At 45.4% G+C, this 26,019-nt stretch overlaps 1 protein-coding gene across 1 annotated transcript in view; it reads left to right on the forward strand.

Annotated features, from left to right (window-relative positions):
* LOC141154193 (keratin, type I cytoskeletal 18-like) overlaps positions 1-26,019 on the forward strand; it is an 86,153-nt gene that overhangs the window by 28,489 nt on the left and 31,645 nt on the right. Inside the window, exons 4-6 of the mRNA XM_073639741.1 lie at positions 2,128-2,284; positions 8,236-8,400; positions 8,532-8,657. Of these exons, the coding sequence (XP_073495842.1) occupies positions 2,128-2,284; positions 8,236-8,400; positions 8,532-8,657 (448 nt within the window). The remainder of the gene's footprint in view (positions 1-2,127; positions 2,285-8,235; positions 8,401-8,531; positions 8,658-26,019) is intronic.

Below are 26,019 nucleotides of genomic sequence, written 5' to 3' on the forward strand. Positions count from 1 at the left end.
AAACAGACTAAGGGACCTTTTTAAACGCTTAGGAAGCCTTTGCAGGTGTTTTTTTGAATTATTCTAATTTACTTAGATAATGACTTTTGTGTTTTCATTGGCTTTAAGCCATAATCATCAACATTAACAGAAATAAACACATGAAATAGATCACTATGTGTGTAATGACTCTATATAATAGATCCCTCCGTGTGTAATGACTCTATATAATAGATCCCTCTGTGTGTAATGACTCTATATAATATAGGAGTTTCACTTTTTGTATTGAAGAACTGAAATAAATTAACTTTTTGATGATATTCTAATTTAGTGAGATGCCCCTGTAGATCCTGTATAATACTACGATTCAACTTCCATATTACCATCATCCACAATTAAATATGTTTGATGGCTTTAGATTGCTCCTGGGAATCTTGTCCTCAGAAATCCCCATAGACAATGAAGGCCCTATGCAATGGCCTAGTTGTGCGCACCCTAAACTCAGCCCTAGAGGCTATGCACTGTAAGATGGTTCACAGACACAAGTGGCATCCTATGGTCCTCCCAGTTTTCTCTGAGAATCTGTAAAGATGCAAGGAGAATCTTTAATGCGCTCCATATACAGTGTATTCACATATATACAGTACTGTGCAAAAGTTTCAGGCAGGTGTAGAAAAAATGCTGCAAAGTAGGAGTGCTTTCAAAATACAAGTGTTAATATTTTATTTTTATCAATAAAATTAAAAGTGAATGAACAAAAAGAAATTTTAATCACATCAATATTTGCCATGACCGCCCTTTGCCTTCTAAACATCACACATTCTCTTAGGCACTTGCACAAAGTTTTGAAAAGAAGTCTACTGGGAGGTTGTTTCAAACATCTTAGAGAACTAACCACAGATCTTCTGTGGATGTCGCTTGTGCAAATTCTTCTGTCTTTTCATGTAATCCCAGACAGACTGAATGATATAAGATCAGGGCTCTGTGGGGGTCGCATCACTACCACATCTTCAATGCTGATAAATACAGGGCAATATCATATCATGCAATGCCATGAAGGAAACATCTGATTGGCTCCAAATGTATTCTGCTGCCAGACAACGACTCCAACCATACAGCCAATGTCATTAAGATCTAGGAGTCCTGGAAGTGATGATCCGGCCCCACAGAGACCTGATCTCACATCATTCAGTCTGTCTGGGATCTCATGAAGAGGCAGAAGGATTTGCACAAGCGACATCCACAGAAGATCTGTGGTCAGTTCTCCAAGATGTTTGGAACAACCTCCTGCCGAGATCCTTCAAAAATTGTGTGCAAGTACAAGTGTACCTAGTAGAAATGTTGCTGTTTGAAGGCAAAGGGCGGTCACCAAATATTGTTGCGACTTAGATTTCTCTTTTGTTCACTGACACTACATTTACTTTATTTTGTTAATTGATAAAAATAAACCATTAAGGCTGTGTGCACACGTTGCGTTTTTGCATCATTTTTTTTCAGTGCAGGATTTCCTGATGCCAGCAAAATGAATGAGATTCCTGAAGTCTCATGCCCACCACGTTGCTTATTTGTGACCTGCGGATTTGGTGCAGATTTATATCTGCATAATGTCAATTCTTTCAGCATTTTTGCTGCAGATTTCACCCAAACTAATAAGTGAGGAAAAATCTGCACCAAAAAACGCAAGTAAAAAAACGCAGCAAAAACACGAGATTCAGAAATTTATGCGCCAAATATTTAACTTGTGCACATACCCTAACACTTGTATTTTTTAAATAATCTTTTTTTTTTGCAGCATTTTTTTCACACGTGTAGAAAACGGAAATGAATTGGAGAAATGTCACAGACACAATGTATATATATATACACAGAATGAATCTATGACAAGTACTCATTTTGCAATTCTCCAATCATTTTCTGCTTTCTACAGCAGAATATTTTATTAGCTCACAGCAGAAGCACTGGGACTAAGCTTCTTTTAATAACTGTATCGAAAGTAAATGAACCCCATACCAAGCTATAAAGTAAGCGGACCTGCTTTATTAAGGCAAATTCGTTTTAATCCCCATCAGGTATGCCTTGAAGTGGTGATAATCTGCACAGCTATGTATTGTACCTTCACAATGAATACGGACATTGTACTTTTATTAGGTGGGGCACAGAATCGGCCTTACGTCAGTCTGCGGAACGAGATATGAACTCGCTGCGAAAAGCAAAGGAAGATCATGTAGTTATAAATGACGGCCTGAGAGTGGATGTAGAGAGCCTGCAGAGCGAGCTGCTGACCTTAAAGAACGACCACACGCAGGTACCGTTAATCATTTACTAAGAAGCATTCCATCTTCTACTATAGCTAACTGGGGGTAGAATTGTTAAAAAGTGAAAGCCGTTTGAATTTTTATTTCATAAATCAACTGAACTCATGAAAATAAGAAACTTTGTAATATGTCTTATCAGAGAAATCTGCTTCTTTATCCTCTTGGACTTGTCTTACAATCTCAATTCAGGGGTAAAAACTGTAAAATCCGTGAAGAAGACGGATTATCCTATTTTTGAGATGAGACAGTTGGTGCTTATAAGATTCTATGATGAGGGGAGGTGTCTGCATCTAGCTCCTCCCTTCTACTTCCCCCTCCATACAATGTTATAAGCACCAACTGTCATTTCCTATTTCCGATTTTATCCATGAACTGAGAATGAAAGATAAATCCAGGAGGAGAAAGAAGCTGACTTCTCTGATAAGATACATTACAGAGTTGCTTATTTTCACATGTACTATGATAATAATAATAATTTTTATTTCTATAACGCCAACATATTCCGCAGCACTTTACATTGATTTGTGAAAGAAAAATTAAAACAACGGTTACTCTTTTAACCCCTTCCCGACATGCGCCGTACATGTACTGCTCTGCGGGAGCTGTGTTCCTGCAAAGAGCAGTATATGTACGGCGCAGTTATCGCGCGGGCTCACGCCGAGCGCCGCCGCGATCACATGCAGGTGTCAGCTCTATGTGAGAGCTGACACCCCACAGCAATGCTCACGATCTGTGCTAGCACTGATCACGGGCATTTAACCCCTCTGATGCCGCTGTCAACAGTGACAGCGACATCGCAGGGCATTGCAGAGGGAGTGGGCTCCCTGTTTGCTTTCATCGGCATAACACATCGTCTCCATAGATAATTCAGATCCAATAAATAAACTGATCTATGTAAAAAAAAAATAAACAAAAAGTACACCTATTTGGTCCGTAAGGACCCAACCTATAAAACTGTCCCACTAGTTAACTCCTTCAGTAAACACTGTAAAAAAATAAATGAAAAACTAGGTAAAAAACAATGCTTTATCATCATACCGCCAAACAAAAAGTGGAACAAAACGCGATCAAAAAGACAAATGTAAATAAATATGGTACCGCTGAAAACGTCATCTTGTCCCGCAAAAAGTAAAGTTACAGCTCTCAGAATAAAGCGATGCCAAAATAATAATTTTTTCTATAAATAGTTTTTATTGTGTAAAAGCGGCAAAACATAAAAAAAACAATATAAATGTAGTATCGCTGTAATCGTACTGACCCGAAGAACAACGCCGCCTTATCAATTTCACCATACGCAGAATGGCATAAAAAAATCCCCAAAAAACAATTCCTGAATTGTAAGTTATTGTTCATTTTGCCTCCCAAAAAATGGAATAGAAAGCGATCAAAAAATGCCACGTGCCCGAAAATGGAACCAATAGAAATGTCAACTCGTCCCGCAAAAAACAAGCCCTCACATGACTCTGTCGGCCGAAATATGGAAAAATTATAGTTCTCAAAATATGGCGATGCAAAAACTTGTTTTCACAATAAAAAGCATCTTTTAGTGTGTGACAGCTGTCAAACATAAAAACCTGATATGAATCTGGTATCTCTGTAATCGCACCGACCCAAATAATAAAGTCGTCTAATCACTTATACTGCAAGAGGAATGGTGTAAAAAATAAATTAAACCAATTCTTTACATGCTGTTGATTGGTTCTTTCTGCCTCCCAAAGATAGCGGTAAGGCTCAGCTCCCACTTATCCTGCGCTCTGCCCTGAGCACTTGCACCAGGGTTTCCGTGTAAATCTGTGAAATACATGATTCACACAGAACCCACGGTGGAAGATTCCCTATAGTGAGGCAGATGGAGGCACTGTGGACGCTGTATGACCTATGATCCGGAGGTGTCAGTCTTTTTATTAGGCGTGCATAAAAGTGCCGTTGGCCACAGTTTTGTGAACCTCTGAAAAAAAGGACACCACTAAACAGAGGACAAATGAAGTCCAGAGTAACTCTGCTGCCTCATTATAATGAATGGATCCCTTGGGGTTTCATCTGAATCACGTCACTCGGAGATTTAGATGGAAACCCTGATATAAGTGCTCAGCGTAGAGCGCAGGATAAACGTGATCCAAAATGTTATGTAAAATGTTCCCAATAAAGCTTCAACTCCATTCATAAAAAAAGCTAGTCCCCACTCAGGTCTGTAATCTGTTAACAAAAATATAGGAGCTTCCACATTACTGGTAGCACAAAGGCTCTGGAAAACTGAAATGGCTCCTCGCCCTCCAAAAGAAATCCAGCAAATTCTGCGCTCCCAAATCCAAATGCCCCCCTCTCTTCTGAGCTCCAGTGTGTGTCTAAACTGCAGTTAGCATCCACATGTTTGGCATTCCTGTAGCGATGAGAGCCTGCCTAATTTACGGGTGCATGTCTCCAAAAGAACGAGCTGGGCATAATGTACTGGTCACTACAATGTACTGATCACTACAGCGTACTGGTCACTACAGCGTACTGGTCACTACAACGGCAGTTTGCAATCTTCACTTAGCAACATCCACTGTTGCTTGTTTCTAGAAAACACCCATGTAGTTAAAATCCTCACTACACCTGTAGATAAATTCCCAAAGGGGTATAATTTCCAAAATGGGGTCACTTAAAGGGGGGATTCTGCTTTTCTAGCACTTAGGATCTCTGTATATGGAGTCCGCAAACTATTCTAGAAAAATCTGAGCTCCAGGAGGCAGATAGCGCTCCGTCCCTCCCGAGTCTCACTGTGTGGCTAAGCAGTACTGTGCAGCCACATATGAGGTATAACTACATTCAGCAGAAATCGTGTGACAAATTTTGGTGCCATTTCCCAATGTGAAAATGTAAAATCTGGGGCTAAAACAAAACTTTGGTGGTAAAAATTTAATTATTCTTTCTTCACCGCCCAATGGTATAAAATTCTGTGAGGCACATGTGGTGTCAATATGATCACTGCACCCCTAGATAAATTCATTGAGAGGTGTAGTTTGTAAAATGGGCTCTCTTATAGGGAGTTCTGTTGTTCTGGCACCTTAGGTACTCTGCCAATGTGACAGCCCAGCAAAATATAAACTCCAATATGGCGCTTCTTCCCTTCTGAGCTTTGCACTGTGCCTAAAAAGTAGTTTTCGACCACATATAGGGTATCTGTGTGCTCTGGAGAAATTGCACAACTAATTTTAGGGTCCACTTTCTCTTGTTACCCTTGTGAAAATATTTTTTTTGGGCTAAAATAACATTTTTGTGTAAAAAATGTGATTTTTTTATTTTTACAAGTCAACGTTATAATTTTCTGTGAAGCACCTGGGGGTTCAAGGTGCTCACTACAACTCTGGATAAGTTCCCTGAGGGGGTCTAGTTTCCAAAATGTTGTCACTTGTGGGGGGCTTCCACAGTTTAGGCATTCAGGGGCTCCCCAAACGCGACATGGTGTCCGCTAATTATTCAAACAAATTTTACATTCAAAAAGTCAAATGGGGCTCCTTCCCTTCCGGGCCCTGCCATGAGCCCAAATAGTGTTTTTTCCCCCCCAGGAGAAATTGCACAACAAATTTTTGGGGTCCTTATTTTCCTCTTACCCTTGCAAAAATAAAAAATTTGGGTCTAAATTAAAACTTTTCTGAAAAAAAGTTAAATGTTCATTTTTATTCCTGTGAAGCACCTGAAGGGTTAATAAACTTCTTGAATATGGTTTTGAGCACCTTGAGGGGTGCAGATTTTAGAATGTTTCCACTTTTGGGGATTTTCTGTCATAGACAGACCCATCAAAGTCACTTCAAATGTGATGTGGTCCCTAAAAAAATGGTTTTGTAAATTTTGTTGGAAGAATGAGAAATCGCTGGTCAACTTTTAACCATTATAACTTCGTAACAAAAAAAAATTTGGTTCTAAAATTGTGCTAATGTAAAGTAGACATGTGGGAAATGTTATTTATTAACTATTTTGTGTGACATATCTCCTTCCTATTTTTTATAACCAGCCAAGGTAAAGCAGACAGCTGCGAGCTGATATTATCAGGCTGGGAAGGTCCCTGGTGATCTGGGCCCTTCCCAGCCTAAAAATGCCAGCCCGCAGTCATCTCAGAATCACATGAGATGCGCCAATTGTGGCACTTTGCCCATCTCTTCCCAATTGCCCTGGTGCGGCGGCAATCGTGGTAATGGTAGTTGGAGTTGATGACAGCTGTGCTTTGTCAAAAATCACATCTGGCATCAAGCCCTGGGGTTAGTAATGGAGAGGTGTCTATCAGACACCCCTATTACTAACCTGGTAATCAAAAATTAAAACACACACACAGAAAAAAAACACCAATTTATTACCCAAAATGTTCCCAAGGAGCTTCACCGTAGACCACGTTCCCTGATTCTGTCTCAGACGTCTGTGAATAGCAGTGAAGTGACCGCTATTCACAGGCAGCAAGTAGCGACTGACGCTCATCAGAGTGGCCGGGTCTCACTGAGAGCAGTGGGAGCCAGCGACGATGATGAGCATTGTCGTGAGTACCCGGCGCCTGTGAATAGCGGTCACTTTACTGCTATTCACAGATACCAGAGACAGAATAGGGTAAGGTGGACTACAATGGAGCTTTGTTTAACATGTCCGGCAACTGTCCTGTTCTTTATGCTTTCCGACTTGCCATCCCCTCTTTTTGAGTGGGCCATTCTACTTCATTAGTATTCTACCAGCACTATAGTTGCAGGAACATCCCTTCCCTCACATCCCAGCATGCATTATTCCTTCCGTTGTTCAATGTTCTGCCTGATCTGAACTGAAAGCCCATCTCTCTGTTTTGGCTATATGTAGTTTTACAGATAGGAGAGCAAGAGCAGAGAGATAAAGACCCACCCTCATTTCCTTCAGACGGATCACACTTGACAGGCAGTGTGCAGCAAGTTAGATAAAAGTGAGATGCCTACTGGACAACACTTTGGAGTGTTTTTTGAGGGGTAAAACATAATTTTAAATAAAATTATTTGCTGATCAGATACTTATCACATTATCTATGGAATGAGACTGAGTTGTCTGGTTTGCAATAAGCTTCTAAATCTCCCTAATGGCAGGTCAGACATCTCCAGTTTTAGCAGTTAATGGGTACCCGACTGACATTTTATACTTTTTGAACACCACTCATAATAAAAAACTAAGAAGGCTCTGTCATTACAAAAGAGGCAGTAAATGGGAAGAGACTAGTGTTGAGCGAGTATGTCTCATTAACCCTTTCAGCGAGCATGCTCGGGTGCTCACCGAGTATTTTGGCATGCTCGGCATTTCTTTTACTGTCGCCGCGGCTCAAAGTGTCATGGCTGTTAGACAGCTGTGACACATGCAGGGATTGCCTGTTTGACAGCTGTGACACATGCAGGGATTGCCTGTCAAACAGGCAATCCCTGCATGTGTCACAGCTGTCTAACAGCCGTGACACTTTGAGCCGCGGAGACAGTAAAAGAAATGCCGAGCACGCCAAAATACTCGGCGAGTACCCGAGCATGCTCGCCGAAAGGGTTAATGAGACATACTCGCTCAACACTAGAAGAGACCTGTCAATCAAGTTGAGCCAAAAGTGGAGAAGCAGACTTTTCTCCCGCTTGCCGGCTGGCTTGTGTTTCATCTGTGTTTGTGTTTAAGAAAAAAACAACCTCTTTCTGTAATAATACAACCTGTCTAGATTTCATGCTGCCAGTGGTTTTGCCAGCCTGAAATGGCAGACAAGTTCCCTTTATCTCTATAGCCATGCAGGGGACTTGGACCTCTGTATCAGAAAAATGGTTAGAAATGATTTATGAGACAGTAATTATAATTTAGCATAATGCACTGGATGTATAAAAGACACGGGCTTTTGATGCATTTGCATTGGGTAAGATTTCTAGAATGAAAGGCTTGAATTGACTTATGTTGCATATGACCTGACATACATTGTGCCACGCAGGATCTTGCTGCTCTCAGAGAGAAACTCGAAAGAGGAAAAGTTGAAGTTGCTGTTGATGCGGTTCAGGGACCTGATCTCACGTCCGTCTTGTCTGAAGTCCGTGCACAGTATGAGGCTATAATAAAGAAAAATAAGGAGGAATCAGATGCCCTGTTCCAGACCCAGGTAGGATTTATACACATATGGGGTCAGAATGGACGGCAGCCCACCAGTGCAGCATGTGAATGGCCATGTGCCTAATACAACACGTCATCGTGCGGCTCCTGTGGAATGTAAGTCTGTCATTTATTTTGCAGTATGAAGCGGTAAACATACAAATCGCAAAAGACGATGAAGACATTAGGAGAGCACAAGATGAAGTACGAGAGAAGAGAACTGTGTTACAAGGACTGCAGCTGGAACTAGAGACTGCCGGAAGTCAGGTGATTATCAGGGGTGTGTATATACTGTAGCAGAGCAAGGTAAGACTGGATTAAATCCTAGCACTGCAGGTCTTGATGTCTTGATTAGAAGCACCTGGCTAGCTTTGCCTAAGAACCAGGAAATGGGTTCATCTTGTGTCAGTCTGCTGGATGTTGAGCAGAGTCTAGTGTGTTGGAGCTGGTGAGTGACCAGCCAAAATGTGAGCTGTAGATGGAGAGAGACAAGCCAAGGTATCTCTCTCCAATTGGAGACTGAACGGGTCAGCTAAAAAAACTGAGCAGTCTGTGTGTTGGAACTGTAGAGTAATGTGAGGAAGCTGCAGCCTGTTCAGTGTCAACTGTGCATGGAGTTGAACACTTCTGTTTGGCGCTGGAAGTTGCTGGAGCTCAGGCTGAAGGTGATACTGAGACTGGTAGGACTGTACTTCTCCAGCCCGCACTGACATATATGTTTATGCTGAATGAACTGTTTATTAGCTGTGATACCTTTGTGCCCAGAAGAGGCTGGTTTTGGATCCCTTGGAGTTTTATGAAAGCAAAAAAACTGCACCTGTTTAGACCAAACTGCACTGCCTGTGTGAACGATGCCTAATGCTTACCTGAGAGTGTGAATCCCTACTATATATATATATATATATATATATATATATATATACAGTACAGACCAAAAGTTTGGACACACCTTCTCATTTAAAGATTTTTCTGTATTTTCATGACTTTGAAAATTGTACATTCGCACTGAAGGCATCAAAACTATGAATTAACACATGTGGAATTATATACTTAACAAAAAAGTGTGAAACAACTGAAAATATGTCTTATATTCTAGGTTCTTCAAAGTAGCCACCTTTTGCTTTGATGACTGCTTTGCACACTCTTGGCATTCTCTTGATGAGCTTCAAGAGGTAGTCACTGGAAATGGTTTTCACTTCACAGGTGTGCCCTGTCAGGTTTAATAAGTGGGATTTCTTGCCTTATAAATGGGGTTGGGACCATCAGTTGTGTTGTGCAGAAGTCTGGTGGATATGTGGCGCCCCTGCGGGTTCAGTCGCCACAGAGGTACTGCATCTCACCCAGAGATGTGGTATCCCACTCTCAGGTAAGGATAGAGTGCTGCCCAGAACTCTAACACCTGCATCCAACACATCCACTTCAGTAGGGCAGGGCGAGATTGCTCCTAAGGGAGAGCACAGTCCCTGGTCCCTGGCTGGAGTGGAGGGGAACCTAGTGAGGGGGAACCATGTAGTGGGTGTGGGTGGAGGACGTAGATCAGGGTGAGCACTTGTCAGGGAGTGATATAAAAGAGGAAACCATCTTGAGAGTTCAGTCCAGTCAGAGCAGTGAGAGAGAACAGTCTACAGTGAGAGGAATGGAGCAGGGCTCTGCAGGGGCTCTGCTCAGGCAGAGGGCCTGAGGAGAGGCCCAGGACTGAAGAGAGAGGAGCAGGAAGGGCTCCAGGAATGAAGAAGGGACCCCAGGGGTACGGGCAGTGCTGAAGGCCACCGTACGCCCGAATCTACCAGGAGGTGGAGGGGTCAGGCCACACAAAGGGGACCGGTCCCTCAACTAGCAGAGCACTCTATGTCTCAACTAGAAACCGGAGGCTGCAGTATTTCAAGTCCTGCAGCCAACAGTCCATATCAGTCTCACCAAGAAGGTAGCTATAGAGGACCCAGGGGATGGAACAGACGTCACCCGCCAAGGCCCGCAGGTACCGGATTGGGACACTAGGTATGAGGTGCAGGGAGACGGCCAGAGAGAGGACACAGAAGGGGGTCCCGTTAAGTACTCCGGAGATATCTGAGGGTGGACTGAACCCCTCCCTGAGTAAGCGCAGCACGATGAGGGAAGTTACGCTGGTACCTGTAACTTGGACTGCAACAACCGTGAGTAAAGACCCTGAGGACTGCACCCCATTGTCTCTGTGATTATTGCTGCGCCATCAAACCCTGCACTACAACACCCAGCACAACCTATCCCATCTACACTGCCCTGGAGCTAAGCTCTACCTGTGGAAAGCCACACCAGCTTTGCTGCATTGACATCAGCTCCAGAGGACCTGCTCCGCAGCGGCGGCTCCACATAGCCGCATACCACAGGTGACGTCATGAACTTTGTACATAAAAACTATAAAATCCCCTTTTTACTGACTGCCCTGGGTAACGGACCGGGTCACCGCCACTGTGACATCTCCCCTAGCACCACCGGCCCGGCACCGAGTACCCCACGGCCCAGGGGGCGCGTCATACTTGGCGTCATGAACAGGATATGAACCCACTCATTATCACTGGGTATTGTGCGCCTAGAGACTGTGTTTTTCATACTGAATGTGGCGCCCGCCCCAGAAGAACGGGAGCCATTATGTGCGAACCAAAAGACAACAAGAGACTGCCTCCCATCGTGGGCCGTGTCCCAGAATGGCGCCAAAAATGGAGCACGCCCCAAGCAGCAGTGAGCATGAACGTGGATGTGTCCATCAAGGTGGGGGAGCTGCCCCCAGGTGTGGCCGACAGCAAGCAGCCATGGGACCGCCCCCGAAAGGGGAGAGGAAAAAAGAAGAAGACTGGGAGACAGGGTGTGGTCTTAAGTAGACCAGACAGACCACACCTGGCAGGCAAGATGGAAAGAGGTGAGCCTGGAACTCCAGCCTGCGGCCTGCAGCAAGACGAGACACCTCTTACCTTGGGAGAGGTGATCAGTAAACTGTCCCTGGAGGACGCAGAGTTCCTCCACGCCGAAATGTGTGAGCTAAGTCGGCGGGTGGGAGAGGCCCAGCAAGCAGCCATCGCCAGCTGGAAGAGAGAGGTGCTGGAAAAGATGAAAGCGAGACGACAGCAACCACATATAGTCCACCGGCAGCGCCTCAGCCCCGGCGGAGCCTAACCAGGACCAGGAGGAGGAGAGCAGTCCAGGAGCGGCCGCAGGAGCAGGTAGGAAGAGTTTCCCTGTCCCGGGCGCAGACCGCGCTGACTTGCTCCTGGGCCCCCTGGCGGCGCCTCCATACCCGGGCGCGCACGCTCCCGACTTGCTCCTAAGCCCAGAGTCTACTACATCGGGTGCCTGCTCCGCCGACCAGTTCCTGGAGCCCCTGGAGGAATCTCTGTACCTGGGCGCTTGCTCCGCCGACCAGCTCCGCGATCCCCTGGCGGAATCCCCATACCACCTGGCCTGCTCCGCCGATCCACTCCTCAACCCCCTGGCGGAATCCCCATACCCGGGCGCCTGCTCAGCTGACCTGCTCCTGGGCCCCCTACCGGAGCCACCAGCCCTCGCACCTGAGTGGGCATACGGAGGCCCCACCTATGACTGGTCCGCCAGGAATGCCGTCCAGGGGGGACTCCATCTGACGCCCACGCCTGCACCCCCGGTCGCCTGCCCAGGAGGAGAGGAATTCCGGTGGGACGACCGGGAAGGGGACCTCATGGGGTTCCCGAGGGAGACGCAGGCCCAGGCCCTCCGGAGGGAAAAGCACTGCAGGAGGGAGCTCCTGCAGTTGGAAAAGGAGCGTTATAACCGGCAGGTGCAGTGGGAGCATATGGAGGCCCGAAACATGGCAGCCAAGGCCCGGGCCCGCCAGGTAAAGTCCACCACACCCAGTCCCCGTCTGGAGGGGATAGTGGTTAAGTTTGACTTGGACACTGGGTGCGGCTTGACGCCCACCCCTGCACCCCCGGTCGCCTGCCCAGGAGGAGAGGAGTTCCGGTGGGACGACCGGGAAGGGGACCTCATGGGGTTCCCGAGGGAGACGCAGGCCCTCCAGAGGGAAAAGCACTGCAGGAGGGAGCTCCTGCAGTTGGAAAAGGAGCGTTATGACCGGCAGGTGCAGTGGGAGCATATGGAGGCCCGAAACATGGCAGCCAAGGCCCGGGCCCGCCAGGTAAAGTCCACCACACCCAGTCCCTGTCTGGAGGGGATAGTGGTTAAGTTTGACTTGGACGCTGGGTGGGGCTTTGTAAGGGAGCCCCAAACTGATAGGGACGTGTTTGTCAACCGGCGGGATGTAGAACCCCACCTCCAACAGGGGCATCCTGGCCGGGACCTATACTCCGGCGACCATGTCACATTTACCCGCCACAAGGGCGAGCGCGGGTGGTATGCCTTCCAGGTATACCAGGTGGCAAGAAGAAGAGACATGTCCCTGCAGCCCCATGCTGAAGACCCGGCTGGGTCAGCCTGTAAAAATCAGGAGTTTCCTCCCCGGAGGAAGCCTCACTTTTAAACTGTTTGTTTTACAGAACTGTACATAGTTACCTGGAAAGGTACAGAAAGTTTTGTTAATTTAGTTACCCGGTAAGGGTACCAGAACTTGTAGGCTGAGGACTGTGAGCAGCCCAAAACTCTCCATTGTAAATAATTGCACTTCTTAAAGTGCCCCTTATTGGTTTTATGTAACAACGAATTACCTCAGAACAAAAACCCGTTTGGCATGGCCGAAGATGTGGTCCAACACCTGGTTCATCTATGCCCTGCAGCGACGCCCAGGGCCTACGTTGAGGGTTTTGGGACGGGTCCCTCATGCTCATGTTTGCTAGTTAGCACCTTGATAAAGAGAATGGACACCCGGTTGCAGAGCGTACTGTAACCTGTTGGAAAATGTTTTATATGTGAAGAAAAATGTTATTTAAAAAAAATTCTTACAATGTTTTGATAAAAGCGTAACCAGTAACTTTCAAGTAATGTGCCTCCCATAAAGGGAAGAAAAAGTTTTGCTGATTAAACTTATATGTGAATGCATTCTAAAAATTTGCATGTCTGTAATATACCCTGTTTTTAGTCTGTTACAGCCCGTGGACGTGCTGTGTTTTACCAAGGGGGTATGTGGCGCCCCTGCGGGTTCAGTCGCCACAGAGGTACTGCATCTCACCCAGAGATGTGGTATCCCACTCTCAGGTAAGGATAGAGTGCTGCCCAGAACTCTAACACCTGCATCCAACACATCCACTTCAGTAGGGCAGGGCGAGATTGCTCCTAAGGGAGAGCACAGTCCCTGGTCCCTGGCTGGAGTGGAGGGGAACCTAGTGAGGGGTAACCATGTAGTGGGTGTGGGTGGAGGACGTAGATCAGGGGAGCACTTGTCAGGGAGTGATATAAAAGAGGGAACCATCTTGAGAGTTCAGTCCAGTCAGAGCAGTGAGAGAGAACAGTCTACAGTGAGAGGAATGGAGCAGGGCTCTGCAGGGGCTCTGCTCAGGCAGAGGGTCTGAGGAGAGGCCCAGGACTGAAGAGAGAGGAGCAGGAAGGGCTCCAGGAATGAAGAAGGAACCCCAGGGGTACGGGCAGTGCTGGAGGCCACCCGTACGCCCGAATCTACCAGGAGGTGGAGGGGTCAGGCCACACAAAGGGGACCGGTCCCTCAACTAGCAGAGCACTCTATGTCTCAACTAGAAACCGGAGGCTGCAGTATTTCAAGTCCTGCAGCCAACAGTCCATATCAGTCTCACCAAGAAGGTAGCTATAGAGGACCCAGGGGATGGAACAGACGTCGCCCGACAAGGCCCGCAGGTACCGGATTGGGACACTTGGTATGAGGTGCTGGGAGACGGCCAGAGAGATGACACAGAAGGGGGTCCCGTTAAGTACTCCAGAGATATCTGAGGGTGGACTGAACCCCTCCCTGAGTAAGCGCAGCACGATGAGGGAAGTTACGCTGGTACCTGTAACTTGGACTGCAACAACCGTGAGTAAAGACCCTGAGGACTGCACCCCATTGTCTCTGTGATTATTGCTGCGCCATCAAACCCTGCACTACAACGCCCAGCACAACCTATCCCATCTACACTGCCCTGGAGCTAAGCTCTACCTGTGGAGAGCCACACCAGCTTTGCTGCACTGACATCAGCTCCAGAGGACCTGCTCCGCAGTGGCGGCTCCACATAGCCGCATACCACAGGTGGCGTCACGAACTTTGTACATAAATCCCCTGTAAATATTCCCCTGTTGAATGACCGCCCTGGGTCACGGACCAGGTCACCGCCACTGTGACATCTTCCTAAACGACAACCGGTCCGGTACCGAGTACCCCACGGCCCAGGGGGTGTGTCAGATACACAGCTGATAGTCCTACTGAATAGACTGTTAGAATTTGTATTATGGCAAGAAAAAAACAGCTAAGTAAAGAAAAACGAGTGGCAAATCATTGCTTTAAGAAATGAAGGTCAGTCAGTCCGAAAAATTGGGAAAACTTTGAAAGTGTCCCCAAGTGCAGTTGCAAAAACCATCAAGCGCTATAAAGAAACTGGCTCACATGAGGACCGCCCCAGGAAAGGAAGACCAAGAGTCACCTCTGCTTCTGAGGATAAGTTTATCCGAGTCACCAGCCTCAGAAATCGCAGGTTAACAGCAGCTCAGATTAGAGACCTAGTCAATGCCACACAGAGTTCTAGCAACAGACACATCTCTTCAACAACTTTTAAGAGGAGACTTTGTGCAGCAGGCCTTCATGGTAAAATAGCTGCTAGGAAACCACTGCTAAGGACAGGCAACAAGCAGAAGAGACTTGTTTGGGCTAAAGAACACAAGGAATGGACATTAGACCAGTGGAAATCTGTGCTTTGGTCTGATGAGTCCAAATTTGAGATCTTTGGTTCCACCCACCGTGTCTTTGTGCAACGCAGAAAAGGTGATCGGATGGACTCTACATGCCTGGTGCCCACCATGAAGCATGGAGGAGGAGGTGTGATGGTGTGGGGGTGCTTTGCTGGTGACACTGTTGGGGATTTATTCAAAATTGAAAGCATACTGAACCAGAATGGCTACCACAGCATCTTGCAGCGGCATGCAATTCCATCCGGTTTGCGTTTAGTTCGACCATCATTTCTTTTTCAACAGGACAATGACCCCAAACACACCTCCAGGCTGTGTAAGGGCGATTTGACCAAGGAGGAGAGTGATTGGGTGCTACGCCAGATGACTGGGCCTCCACAGTCACCAGACCTGAACCCAATCGAGATGGTTTGGGGTGAGCTGGACCGCAGAAAGCAGTCATCAAAGCAAAAGGTGGCTACTTTGAAGAACCTAGAATATAAAACATATTTTCAGTTGTTTCACACTTTTTTGTTAAGTATATAATTCCACATGTGTTAATTCATAGTTTTGATGCCTTCAATGTGAACGTACAATTTTCATATTCAAGAAAATACAGAAAAATCTTTAAATGAGGTGTGTCCAAACTTTTGGTCTGTACTGTAATATATATATATATATACAGTACAGACCAAAAGTTTGGACACACCTTCTCATTTAAAGATTTTTCTGTATTTTCATGACTATGAAAATTGTACATAAAACACTGAAGGCATCAAACTATAAATTAACACATGTGGAATTATATACTTAACAAAAAAGTGTGAAACAACTGAAAATATCTCTTATATTCTTGGTTCTTCAAAGTAGCCACCTTTTGCTTTGATGACTGCTTTGCACACTCCTGGCATTCTCTTGTTGAGCTTCAAGAGGTAGTCACCGGAAATGGTTTTCACTTCACAGGTGTGCCCTGTCAGGTTTAATAAGTGGGACTTCTTGCCTTATAAATGGGGTTGGGACCATCAGTTGTGTTGTGCAGAAGTTAGGTGGATACACAGCTGATAGTCCTACTGAATAGACTGTTAGAATTTGTATTATGGCAAGAAAAAAGCAGCTAAGTAAAGAAAAATGAGTGGCCATCATTACTTTAAGAAATGAAGGTCAGTTAGTCCGAAAAATTGGGAAAACTTTGAAAGTGTCCCCAAGTGCAGTTGCAAAAACCATCAAGCGCTACAAAGAAACTGGTTCACATGAGGACCGCCCCAGGAAAGGAAGACCAAGAGTCACCTCTGCTTCTGAGGATAAGTTTATCCGAGTCACCAGCCTCAGAAATCGCAGGTTAACAGCAGCTCAGATTAGAGACCAGGTCAATGCCACACAGAGTTCTAGCAGCAGACACATCTCTACAACAACTGTTAAGAGGAGACTTTGTGCAGCAGGCCTTCATGGTAAAATAGCTGCTAGGAAACCACTGCTAAGGACAGGCAACCAGCAGAAGAGACTTGTTTGGGCTAAAGAACACAAGGAATGGACATTAGACCAGTGGAAATCTGTGCTTTGGTCTGATGAATCCAAATTTGAGATCTTTGGTTGCAACCACCGTGTCTTTGTGCGACGCAGAAAAGGTGAACGGACTGGACTGGACTGGTGACACTTTTGGGGATTTGTTCAAAATTGAAGGCATACTGAACCAGCATGGCTACCACAGCATCTTGCAGCGGCATGCTATTCCATCCGGTTTGCGTTTAGTTGGACCATCATTTATTTTTCAACAGGACAATGACCCCAAACACACCCCCAGGCTGTGTAAGGGCTATTTGACCAAGAGGAAGAGTGATGGGGTGCTACGCCAGATGACCTGGCCTCCACAGTCACCAGACCTGAACCCAATCGAGATGGTTTGGGGTGAGCTGGACCGCAGAGTGAAGGCAAAATGGCCAACAAGTGCTAAGCATCTCTGGGAACTCTTTCAAGATTGTTGGAAGACCATTTCCGGTGACTACCTCTTGAAGCTCATCAAGAGAATGCCAAGAGTGTGCAAAGCAGTCATCAAAGCAAAGCATGGCTACTTTGAAGAACCTAGAATATTAGACATATTTTCATTTGTTTCACACTTTTTTGTTAAGTATATAATTCCACATGTGTTAATTCATAGTTTTGATGCCTTCAGTGTGAATGTACAATTTTCATAGTCATGAAAATACAGAAAAATCTTTAAATTAGAAGGTGTGTCCAAACCTTTGGTCTGTACTATATATATATATATATATATATATATATATATATATATATATATATATATATATATATATATATATACAGTGCCTACAAGTAGTATTCAACCCCCTGCAGATTTATCTGGTTGACACATGCGGAATTAACTTGGCATTGTGACATTTGTACTGTAGATCAGCCTGGAAGTGGGAAATGCACTGCAGCAAATTTTTTTTTTTTTTTTTTTTTTTAAAAACGTTTAAAGTTATTTCAGAGTGTCATTTATTATTCAACCCCTCAAACCACAAGAATTCTGTTTGGTCCCCCTAAAGTATTAAGAAGTAGTTCAGGCACCAAGAATAATGAGCTTCACATGTGTGGATTAAAGATCTCTTTTGCCAGCCTTTTCTGACTATTTAAGACCCTCCCCAAACTTGTGAACAGCACTCAGACATGGTCAACATGGGAAAGACAAAGGAGCATTCCAAGGCCATCAGAGACAAGATCGTGGAGGGTCACAAGGCTGGCAAGGGGTACAAAACCCTTTCCAAGGAGTTGGGCCTACCTGTCTCCACTGTTGGGAGCATCATCCGTAAGTGGAAGGCTTATGGAACTACTGTTAGCCTTCCACGGCCTGGACAGCCTTTGAAAGTGTCCTCCCGTGCCGAGGCCAGGCTTGTCCGAAGAGTCAAGGCTAACCCAAGGACAACAAGGAAGGAGCTCCGGGAAGATATCATGGCAGTGGGGACATTGGTTTTAGTCAATACCATAAGTAACGTACTCCACCGCAATGGTCTCCGTTCCAGACGAGCCCGTAAGGTACCTTTACTTTCAAAGCGTCATGTCAAGGCTCGTCTACAGTTTGCTCATGATCACTTGGAGGACTCTGAGACAGACTGGTTCAAGGTTCTATGGTCTGATGAGACCAAGATCGAGATCTTTGGTGCCAACCACACACGTGACGTTTGGAGACTGGATGGCACTGCATACGACCCCAAGAATACTATCCCTACAGTCAAGCATGGTGGTGGCAGCATCATGCTGTGGGGCTGTTTCTCAGCCAAGGGGCCTGGCCATCTGGTCCGCATCCATGGGAAGATGGATAGCACGGCCTACCTGGAGATTTTGGCCAAGAACCTCCGCTCCTCCATCAAGGATCTTAAGATGGGTCGTAATTTCATCTTCCAACAAGACAACGACCCAAAGCACACAGCCAAGAAAACCAAGGCCTGGTTCAAAAGGGAAAAAGTCAAGGTGTTGGAGTGGCCTAGTCAGTCTCCTGACCTTAACCCAATTGAAAACTTGTGGAAGGAGCTCAAGAATAAAGTCCACATGAGACACCCAAAGAACCTAGATAACTTGGAGAAGATCTGCATGGAGGAGTGGGCCAAGATAACTCCACAGACCTGTGCCGGCCTGATCAGGTCTTATAAAAGACGATTATTAGCTGTAATTGCAAACAAGGGTTATTCCACAAAATATTAAACATAGGGGTTGTATAATAATTGACCCACACTTCTATGTTTAAAATTTAATAAAATTCAACTGAGCAACATAACTTTTTGGTTTGTAAGATTTATGCTTCTGTTCATAAAACCTACTCTCGTTTGCAGTTTGAAGGCTCTAACTTATTTGCATCTTATCAAACCAGCTAAATCTGCAGGGGGTTGAATACTACTTGTAGGCACTGTGTATATATATATATATATAGGGTGGGCCATTTATCTGGATACACCTAAATAAAATGGGAATGGTTGGTGATATCAACTTCCTGTTTGTGGCACATTAGTATATGGGAGGGGGAAAACTTTTCCAGATGGGTGGTGACAATGGTGGCCATTTTGAAGTCGGCCATTTTGGATCCAACTTTATTTTTTTCAATGAGAAGAGGGTCATGTGACACATCAAACTTATTGAGAATTTCATAAGAAAAACAATGGTGTGCTTGGTTTTAATGTAGCTTTATTCTTTCATGAGTTATTTACAAGTTTATGACCACTTATAAAATGTTTTCAAAGTGCTGCCCATTGTGTTGGATTGTCAATGCAACCCTCTTCTCCCACTCTTGACACACTGATAGCAACACCGCAGAAGAAATGCTAGCTCAGTCTTCCAGTATCCGTTCTTTCAGATGCTGCACATCTCGTATCTTCACAGCATATACAATTGCATTCAGATGACCCCAAAGATAAAAGTCTAAGGGGGTCAGATCGGGAGACCTTGGTGGCCATTCAACTGGCCCACGACGACCAATCCACTTTCCAGGAAACTGTTCATGTAGGAATGCTTGGACCCAACACCCATAATGTGGGGGTGCACCATCTTGTTGGAAAAACTCAGGGAACGTGCCATCTTCAGTGCATAAAGAGGGCAATATGTGATCATGAAGCAATTTCAGATATCCAGTGGCATTGAGGTTTCCATTGATGAAGAATGGCCCCACTATCTTTGTACCCCATATACCACACCATACCATCAAGATACGAGATGTGCAGCATCTGAAACAACGGATACTGGAAGCCTGTGCTAGCATTTCTTCTGCGGTGTTGCTATCAGTGTGTCATGAGTGGGAGAAGAGGGTTGCATTGACAATCCAACACAATGGGCAATCTGTCAGCCTATCAGCAGCGCACACACGGAGCGAAGTGCTTTTTTTCACACAAGCAAGGGCATGTGTCATTGGCAGTGTATGTCACATGTCCTTGCCCTATAAGACCAAGCCATTTTCCCCGTGCCACCATTTTCTCACTGCTGCAGCTGCGTGTTAGACGGCACCGCTGTTGCTGTGTGCGATATACCTTGTTAATTTCAAGCCAATTTTCGCACAAATCTACAGATAGCTTGGGAGTAGGGAATAGTTGTGATTGCAGTCCTTTTAAGGACTAGGTTACAGCATTTCCTACGACTTTTATCAGGCAGGTCTGTGCTCTTAAATAGATTGTGGGAGTAAAGACTAATTGTAATTGCAGTCCTTTTCAGGACTAGGTTACATCAGTTCCTATCAGTTTTTTCCAGGCAGGTCTGTGCCAGTGCTGTGCAAGTTTTTTTCACAGCATTTGGCTGAATCTAGCAAAGCTAATCCTTTTTGGCCTATTGCAGAGTGTGTTAATCAGTGGAGTAGCCTATCTGTGTTGCAAGATATACCACCTGTGTATAGAATACCAATTTTTTTACTGCACCTAGTGAAGTAAAATCTTTTGGGCATAGCATCATTCTATTAGTCCATCTATACTGACCTCCAGCAGGTTGCAAATTGAATATAATTTTTTTCTGCATCTAGCTCTGAAAAAATATTTGGCCTTCTAGCAGTGTGTGGGACTTTCTCTATTAGTCCATCTATACTGACCTCCATCAGGTTGCAAATTAAAAATAATTTTTATCTGCATCTACCTCTGAAAAAATATTTGGGCTCCTAGCTGTGTGTGGGACTTTCTCTATTAGTCCATCTATACTGACCTCCATCACGCTGCAAATTCAAAATAATTTTTTGTCTGCATCTAGCTCTGAAAAAATATTTGGCCTTCTAGCAGTGTGTGGGACTTTCTCTATTAGTCCATCTATACTGACCTCCATCAGGTTGCAAATTAAAAATAATTTTTATCTGCATCTACCTCTGAAAAAATATTTGGGCTTCTAGCAGTGTGTGGGACTTGTTCTATTAGTCTATCTATACTGACCTCCATCAGGTTGCAAACTGAATATAATTTTTTTCTGCATCTAGCTCTGAAAAAATATTTGGCCTTCTAGCAGTGTGTGGGACTTTCTCTATTAGTCCATCTATACTGACCTCCATCAGGTTGCAAATTCAAAATAATTTTTTGTCTGCATCTAGCTCTGAAAAAATATTTGGCCTTCTAGCAGTGTGTGGGACTTTCTCTATTAGTCCATCTATACTGACCTCCATCAGGTTGCAAATTCAAAATAATTTTTTGTCTGCATCTAGCTCTGAAAAAAATATTTGGCCTTCTAGCTGTGTGTGGGACTTGTTCTATTAGTCCATCTATACTGACCTCCATCAGGTTGCAAACTGAATATAATTTTTTTCTGCATCTAGCTCTGAAAAAATATTTGGCCTTCTAGCAGTGTGTGGGACTTTCTCTATTAGTCCATCTATACTGACCTCCATCAGGTTGCAAATTAAAAATAATTTTTATCTGCATCTACCTCTGAAAAAATATTTGGCCTTCTAGCAGTGTGTGGGACTTTCTCTATTAGTCCATCTATACTGACCTCCATCAGGTTGCAAATTAAAAATAATTTTTATCTGCATCTACCTCTGAAAAAATATTTGGCCTTCTAGCTGTGTGTGGGACTTGTTCTATTAGTCCATCTATACTGACCTCCATCAGGTTGCAAACTGAATATAATTTTTTTCTGCATCTAGCTCTGAAAAAATATTTGGCCTTCTAGCAGTGTGTGGGACTTTCTCTATTAGTCCATCTATACTGACCTCCATCAGGTTGCAAATTCAAAATAATTTTTTGTCTGCATCTAGCTCTGAAAAAAATATTTGGCCTTCTAGCTGTGTGTGGGACTTGTTCTATTAGTCCATCTATACTGACCTCCATCAGGTTGCAAACTGAATATAATTTTTTTCTGCATCTAGCTCTGAAAAAATATTTGGCCTTCTAGCAGTGTGTGGGACTTTCTCTATTAGTCCATCTATACTGACCTCCATCAGGTTGCAAATTAAAAATAATTTTTATCTGCATCTACCTCTGAAAAAATATTTGGCCTTCTAGCAGTGTGTGGGACTTTCTCTATTAGTCCATCTATACTGACCTCCATCAGGTTGCAAATTAAAAATAATTTTTATCTGCATCTACCTCTGAAAAAATATTTGGCCTTCTAGCTGTGTGTGGGACTTGTTCTATTAGTCCATCTATACTGACCTCCATCAGGTTGCAAACTGAATATAATTTTTTTCTGCATCTAGCTCTGAAAAAATATTTGGCCTTCTAGCAGTGTGTGGGACTTTCTCCATTAGTCCATCTATACTGACCTCCATCAGGTTGCAAACTGAATATATTTTTTTTCTGCATCTACCTCTGAAAAAATATTTGGGCTTCTAGCTGTGTGTAGGACTTGTTCTATTAGTCCATCTATACTGACCTCCATCAGGTTGCAAACTGAATACATTTTTTTTCTGCATCTACCTCTGAAAAAATATTTGGGCTTCTAGCTGTGTGTGGGACTTGTTCTATTAGTCCACCTATACTGACCTCCATCAGGTTGCAAATTGAATATAATTTTTTCTGCATCTAACCCAGCCAATAGTTTTGGCCTAATACCACAGTTTGGCCACTCAGCTGTGCTCGGTTCCCATCCATTGTTTTTTTGTGCAAACAACTCCAGAGTTGTGAATTAGTTAACCACCAAAATGAGTGGAAAAAGGCCTGCTGCTGGTGGAAAGGGGAATAGGCGTGTTGGGAAGGGGAAAAAAGGTTGTGTCCGTGGGGTAGGTGTTAAAGCAACAGTAACATCTGCAGAAGAAAGACCATCTTCCAGCCAAACTAAAATGTCTACTTCTTTTAGCGGACAATGTGATAAGATCCCTTTCTTACGGCCACGCCAATCGCTACAAATTCCAGATGAGGCACAAAAACAGCAGGTGCTTCAACGGATATCAAGTGCTCCTTTAAGTGGGCTCTCCTCCACATCAACTTCAACATCACAAATACTCCAGTCCTCAAAGGTGTCACCCCAATCGCACTTGCTTCCTCACAGCTCCCAAATCTCCAGCTGCCCGTCTGAGTATGAGGTAGAACAGATGGTTGAGTCTGCAGAGCTGTTTACTCATACTATAGCCTGGGAATCAGAGGTCGGCTCCAGCGCTTCTGTGAATCCAGACGAGGAAATGATCTGCACTGATGCCCAGAATCTTTATGAGTCGGATCCAGGACCAGACGCAGAAGGTTCTGACCATAATGTAGACCCTCATTCCCAAACTGTAACTCCTGTTGGTGGAGACAATGAGGAAGACGATGATGAGACTCAAATACCTGATTGGAGCGACAACTTTAGTTTTTTGTCAGGGCAGGAACAGGTTGGCTCTGAGGACGACGGGTGTGATAACGCACAGGGTGATGATGATGAGGTTGGAGATCCCACTTACTGTCAACCCACAGTCAGCCAAGAGATGAGGTCAGCAGAGGAGGTGGAGGAAGATGCTAGTGACGACGAGGTCAGGTTGCGCCTTCCTGGACAGAGACGTAGTACTGGAAGCACGTCAACAACTGCATCCTCAAACACAACTCTGCCTCTCACCACAAGTCGTGGTGGCTCTTCAGGTCGCATGGGTGCTAAGCCTTGCATAGCCTGGGCATTTTTTCAGATCGATAAAGATGACCCAACTCGTGTTATCTGTAACATTTGTCAGCAAAAGCTAAGTAGAGGCCAAAAAATACATAGTTTGAGTACTTCATGCATGAACCGGCACATGGACATGAAGCATAAGTTGCAGTGGGAAGCTCAGTGTGCTACAATGCGGCCTAGCCGGCCGGGCCAACCACCGTCTGCCATATCTTGTGCATCCGCGGCCTCTTCATCCTCTGTGACTGGGGGGACAGCAGTCACACCTGTTTTGGGGCGCAGACCTGCCACCTCTTTACCCGCAACAGCCAGCGTGATTGGCAGGTCATCATTTTCTTTGGAGGTGGTAACACCAGCTGGTGTTGAGCGCTGTCCGACATCGATAGCACCACCTTTGGATCAAGGCAACCTAACATGTCCGCCTGCATCTTCCTCACAGACCGGCAGTTTGCCGGGGACACCCTTATCAACCCGGTCTAAGCACAATAGCCAGCCCTCGGTCCCTCAGATGTGGACAAGTAAAAGACCATTTCCTCCTAGCCATGAGAAAGCTAAGAGGTTGAATTTCACCATCTGCAAGCTCTTGGCTACAGAAATGCTGCCTTTCCGCCTGGTGGACACAGAGGATTTTCGAGACCTTATGTCCGTCGCAGTGCCCCAGTACCAGATGCCCAGTCGGCACTACTTCTCAAAGAAAGGTGTGCCTGCGCTCCACCAGCATGTCGCACACAACATCACCGCTTCTTTGAGAAACTCTGTGTGTGACAGGGTGCATTTCACCACAGACACTTGGACGAGTAGGCATGGACAGGGGCGTTACATGTCGCTGACTGGGCACTGGGTAACTATGGTGACAGCAGGACAAGGGGCTGCTGTCCAAGTCTTGCCGTCCCCACGAGTTGTGCGTCAATCCTCTTTATGTCAAAGTTCCTCCACTGCTTCTGCCTCCTCAACCTCCTCTCGGTCTTCCACCTGCACCCAAAGCCTGTCTGGTCATGCCACAAGCTTTCTAACTGCGCAGAAGGGATCCTGCACACTTCCTTACTATGCTGGCAGTAGGGCTCAACGTCATCAGGCGGTTTTTACTTTGAAATGTCTGGGAAATGTGAGTCACACAGCTGAGGAGTTGTGGTCAGCTCTGGAGAACCAATTTCATGAATGGTTGTCTCCACTGGACCTGAAACCAGGGAAGGCCGTGTGCGACAATGCTGCAAACCTGGGTGCGGCCCTTTGCCGGGGCAATGTCACACACGTGCCTTGTATGGCTCACGTGTTGAACCTGCTTGTCCAGCAATTTTTAGCCCACTATCCCAGACTAGATGGCCTTCTGCAGAGGGCACGGTCGCTGTGTGCTCACTTCCGCCGTTCGCATCCCGCAGCTCAGCGACTTACATCTCTACAGAAGTCGTTGGGCCTGCCACTTCACCGGCTAAAATGCGATGTGCCTACCCGGTGGAATTCAACTCTGCACATGTTGCAGCGACTGTGGCAACACCGACAAGCCCTGGTGCAATACGTTCTGACGTATAGCCTGGGCCAACGAGATCCAGAGGTGGGGCAAATCACGCTGGAGGAGTGGTCTCAGATCAGGGACCTATGCACCCTTCTGCACAGTTTTGAAATGGCGACGAAGATGTTTAGTGCTGACGATGCCATTATCAGCATGACTATTCCGGTGATTTACATGCTGGAGCACATGTTAAACAGAATTCGGAGTCAGGTGGTGGCACAAGAGGAGGTGGAGGAAGTAGAGGAGGAGGAGTTGTATGCGGAAGGGCTAACATCTGCAAGGTCCAGACGGTCGGCAGCACCAAGGCGGCAGGCATGTGAGGGTGGGGGAGATGGTTTTACCAGGGCGCATGGTAGCAGCCAAACTAGTGAGGAAGGTGCAGGAGCCCAGGAAGAAGTGGAGGACGAACTGATGGAAGACTCATCAGATGAGGGAGACCTTGATCACATTTCTGTTGTGCGAGGTTGGGGGGAGAGGACAGAGGAAGGAAGCATGATTGTTACCTCGCCACCAACACAACAGGGACTTGGTGCTCCTGGATGCGCAACACACATGAGTGCCTTCTTGCTGCACTACCTGCAACATGACCCTCGAATTGTGAGAATTAGAAATAATCCTGACTACTGGGTTGCCACACTGTTAGATCCCCGGTACAAAAGTAAATTTGCAGAAATTATTCCTGCCATAGAAAGGGATGCACGCATGCAGGAGTATCAGCAGAGACTGTTGCAGAATCTTACATGTGCTTTTCCACAAAACACCAGTGGTGCACGTAGTGAATCTCACAGTTCCAACTTGCCAACC

The sequence above is a fragment of the Phyllobates terribilis genome, unplaced genomic scaffold (genome assembly GCF_046119375.1).
Source record: "Phyllobates terribilis strain yellow unplaced genomic scaffold, ASM4611937v1 Scaffold_7__3_contigs__length_470593459, whole genome shotgun sequence".
Lineage (NCBI taxonomy): Eukaryota > Metazoa > Chordata > Amphibia > Anura > Dendrobatidae > Phyllobates > Phyllobates terribilis.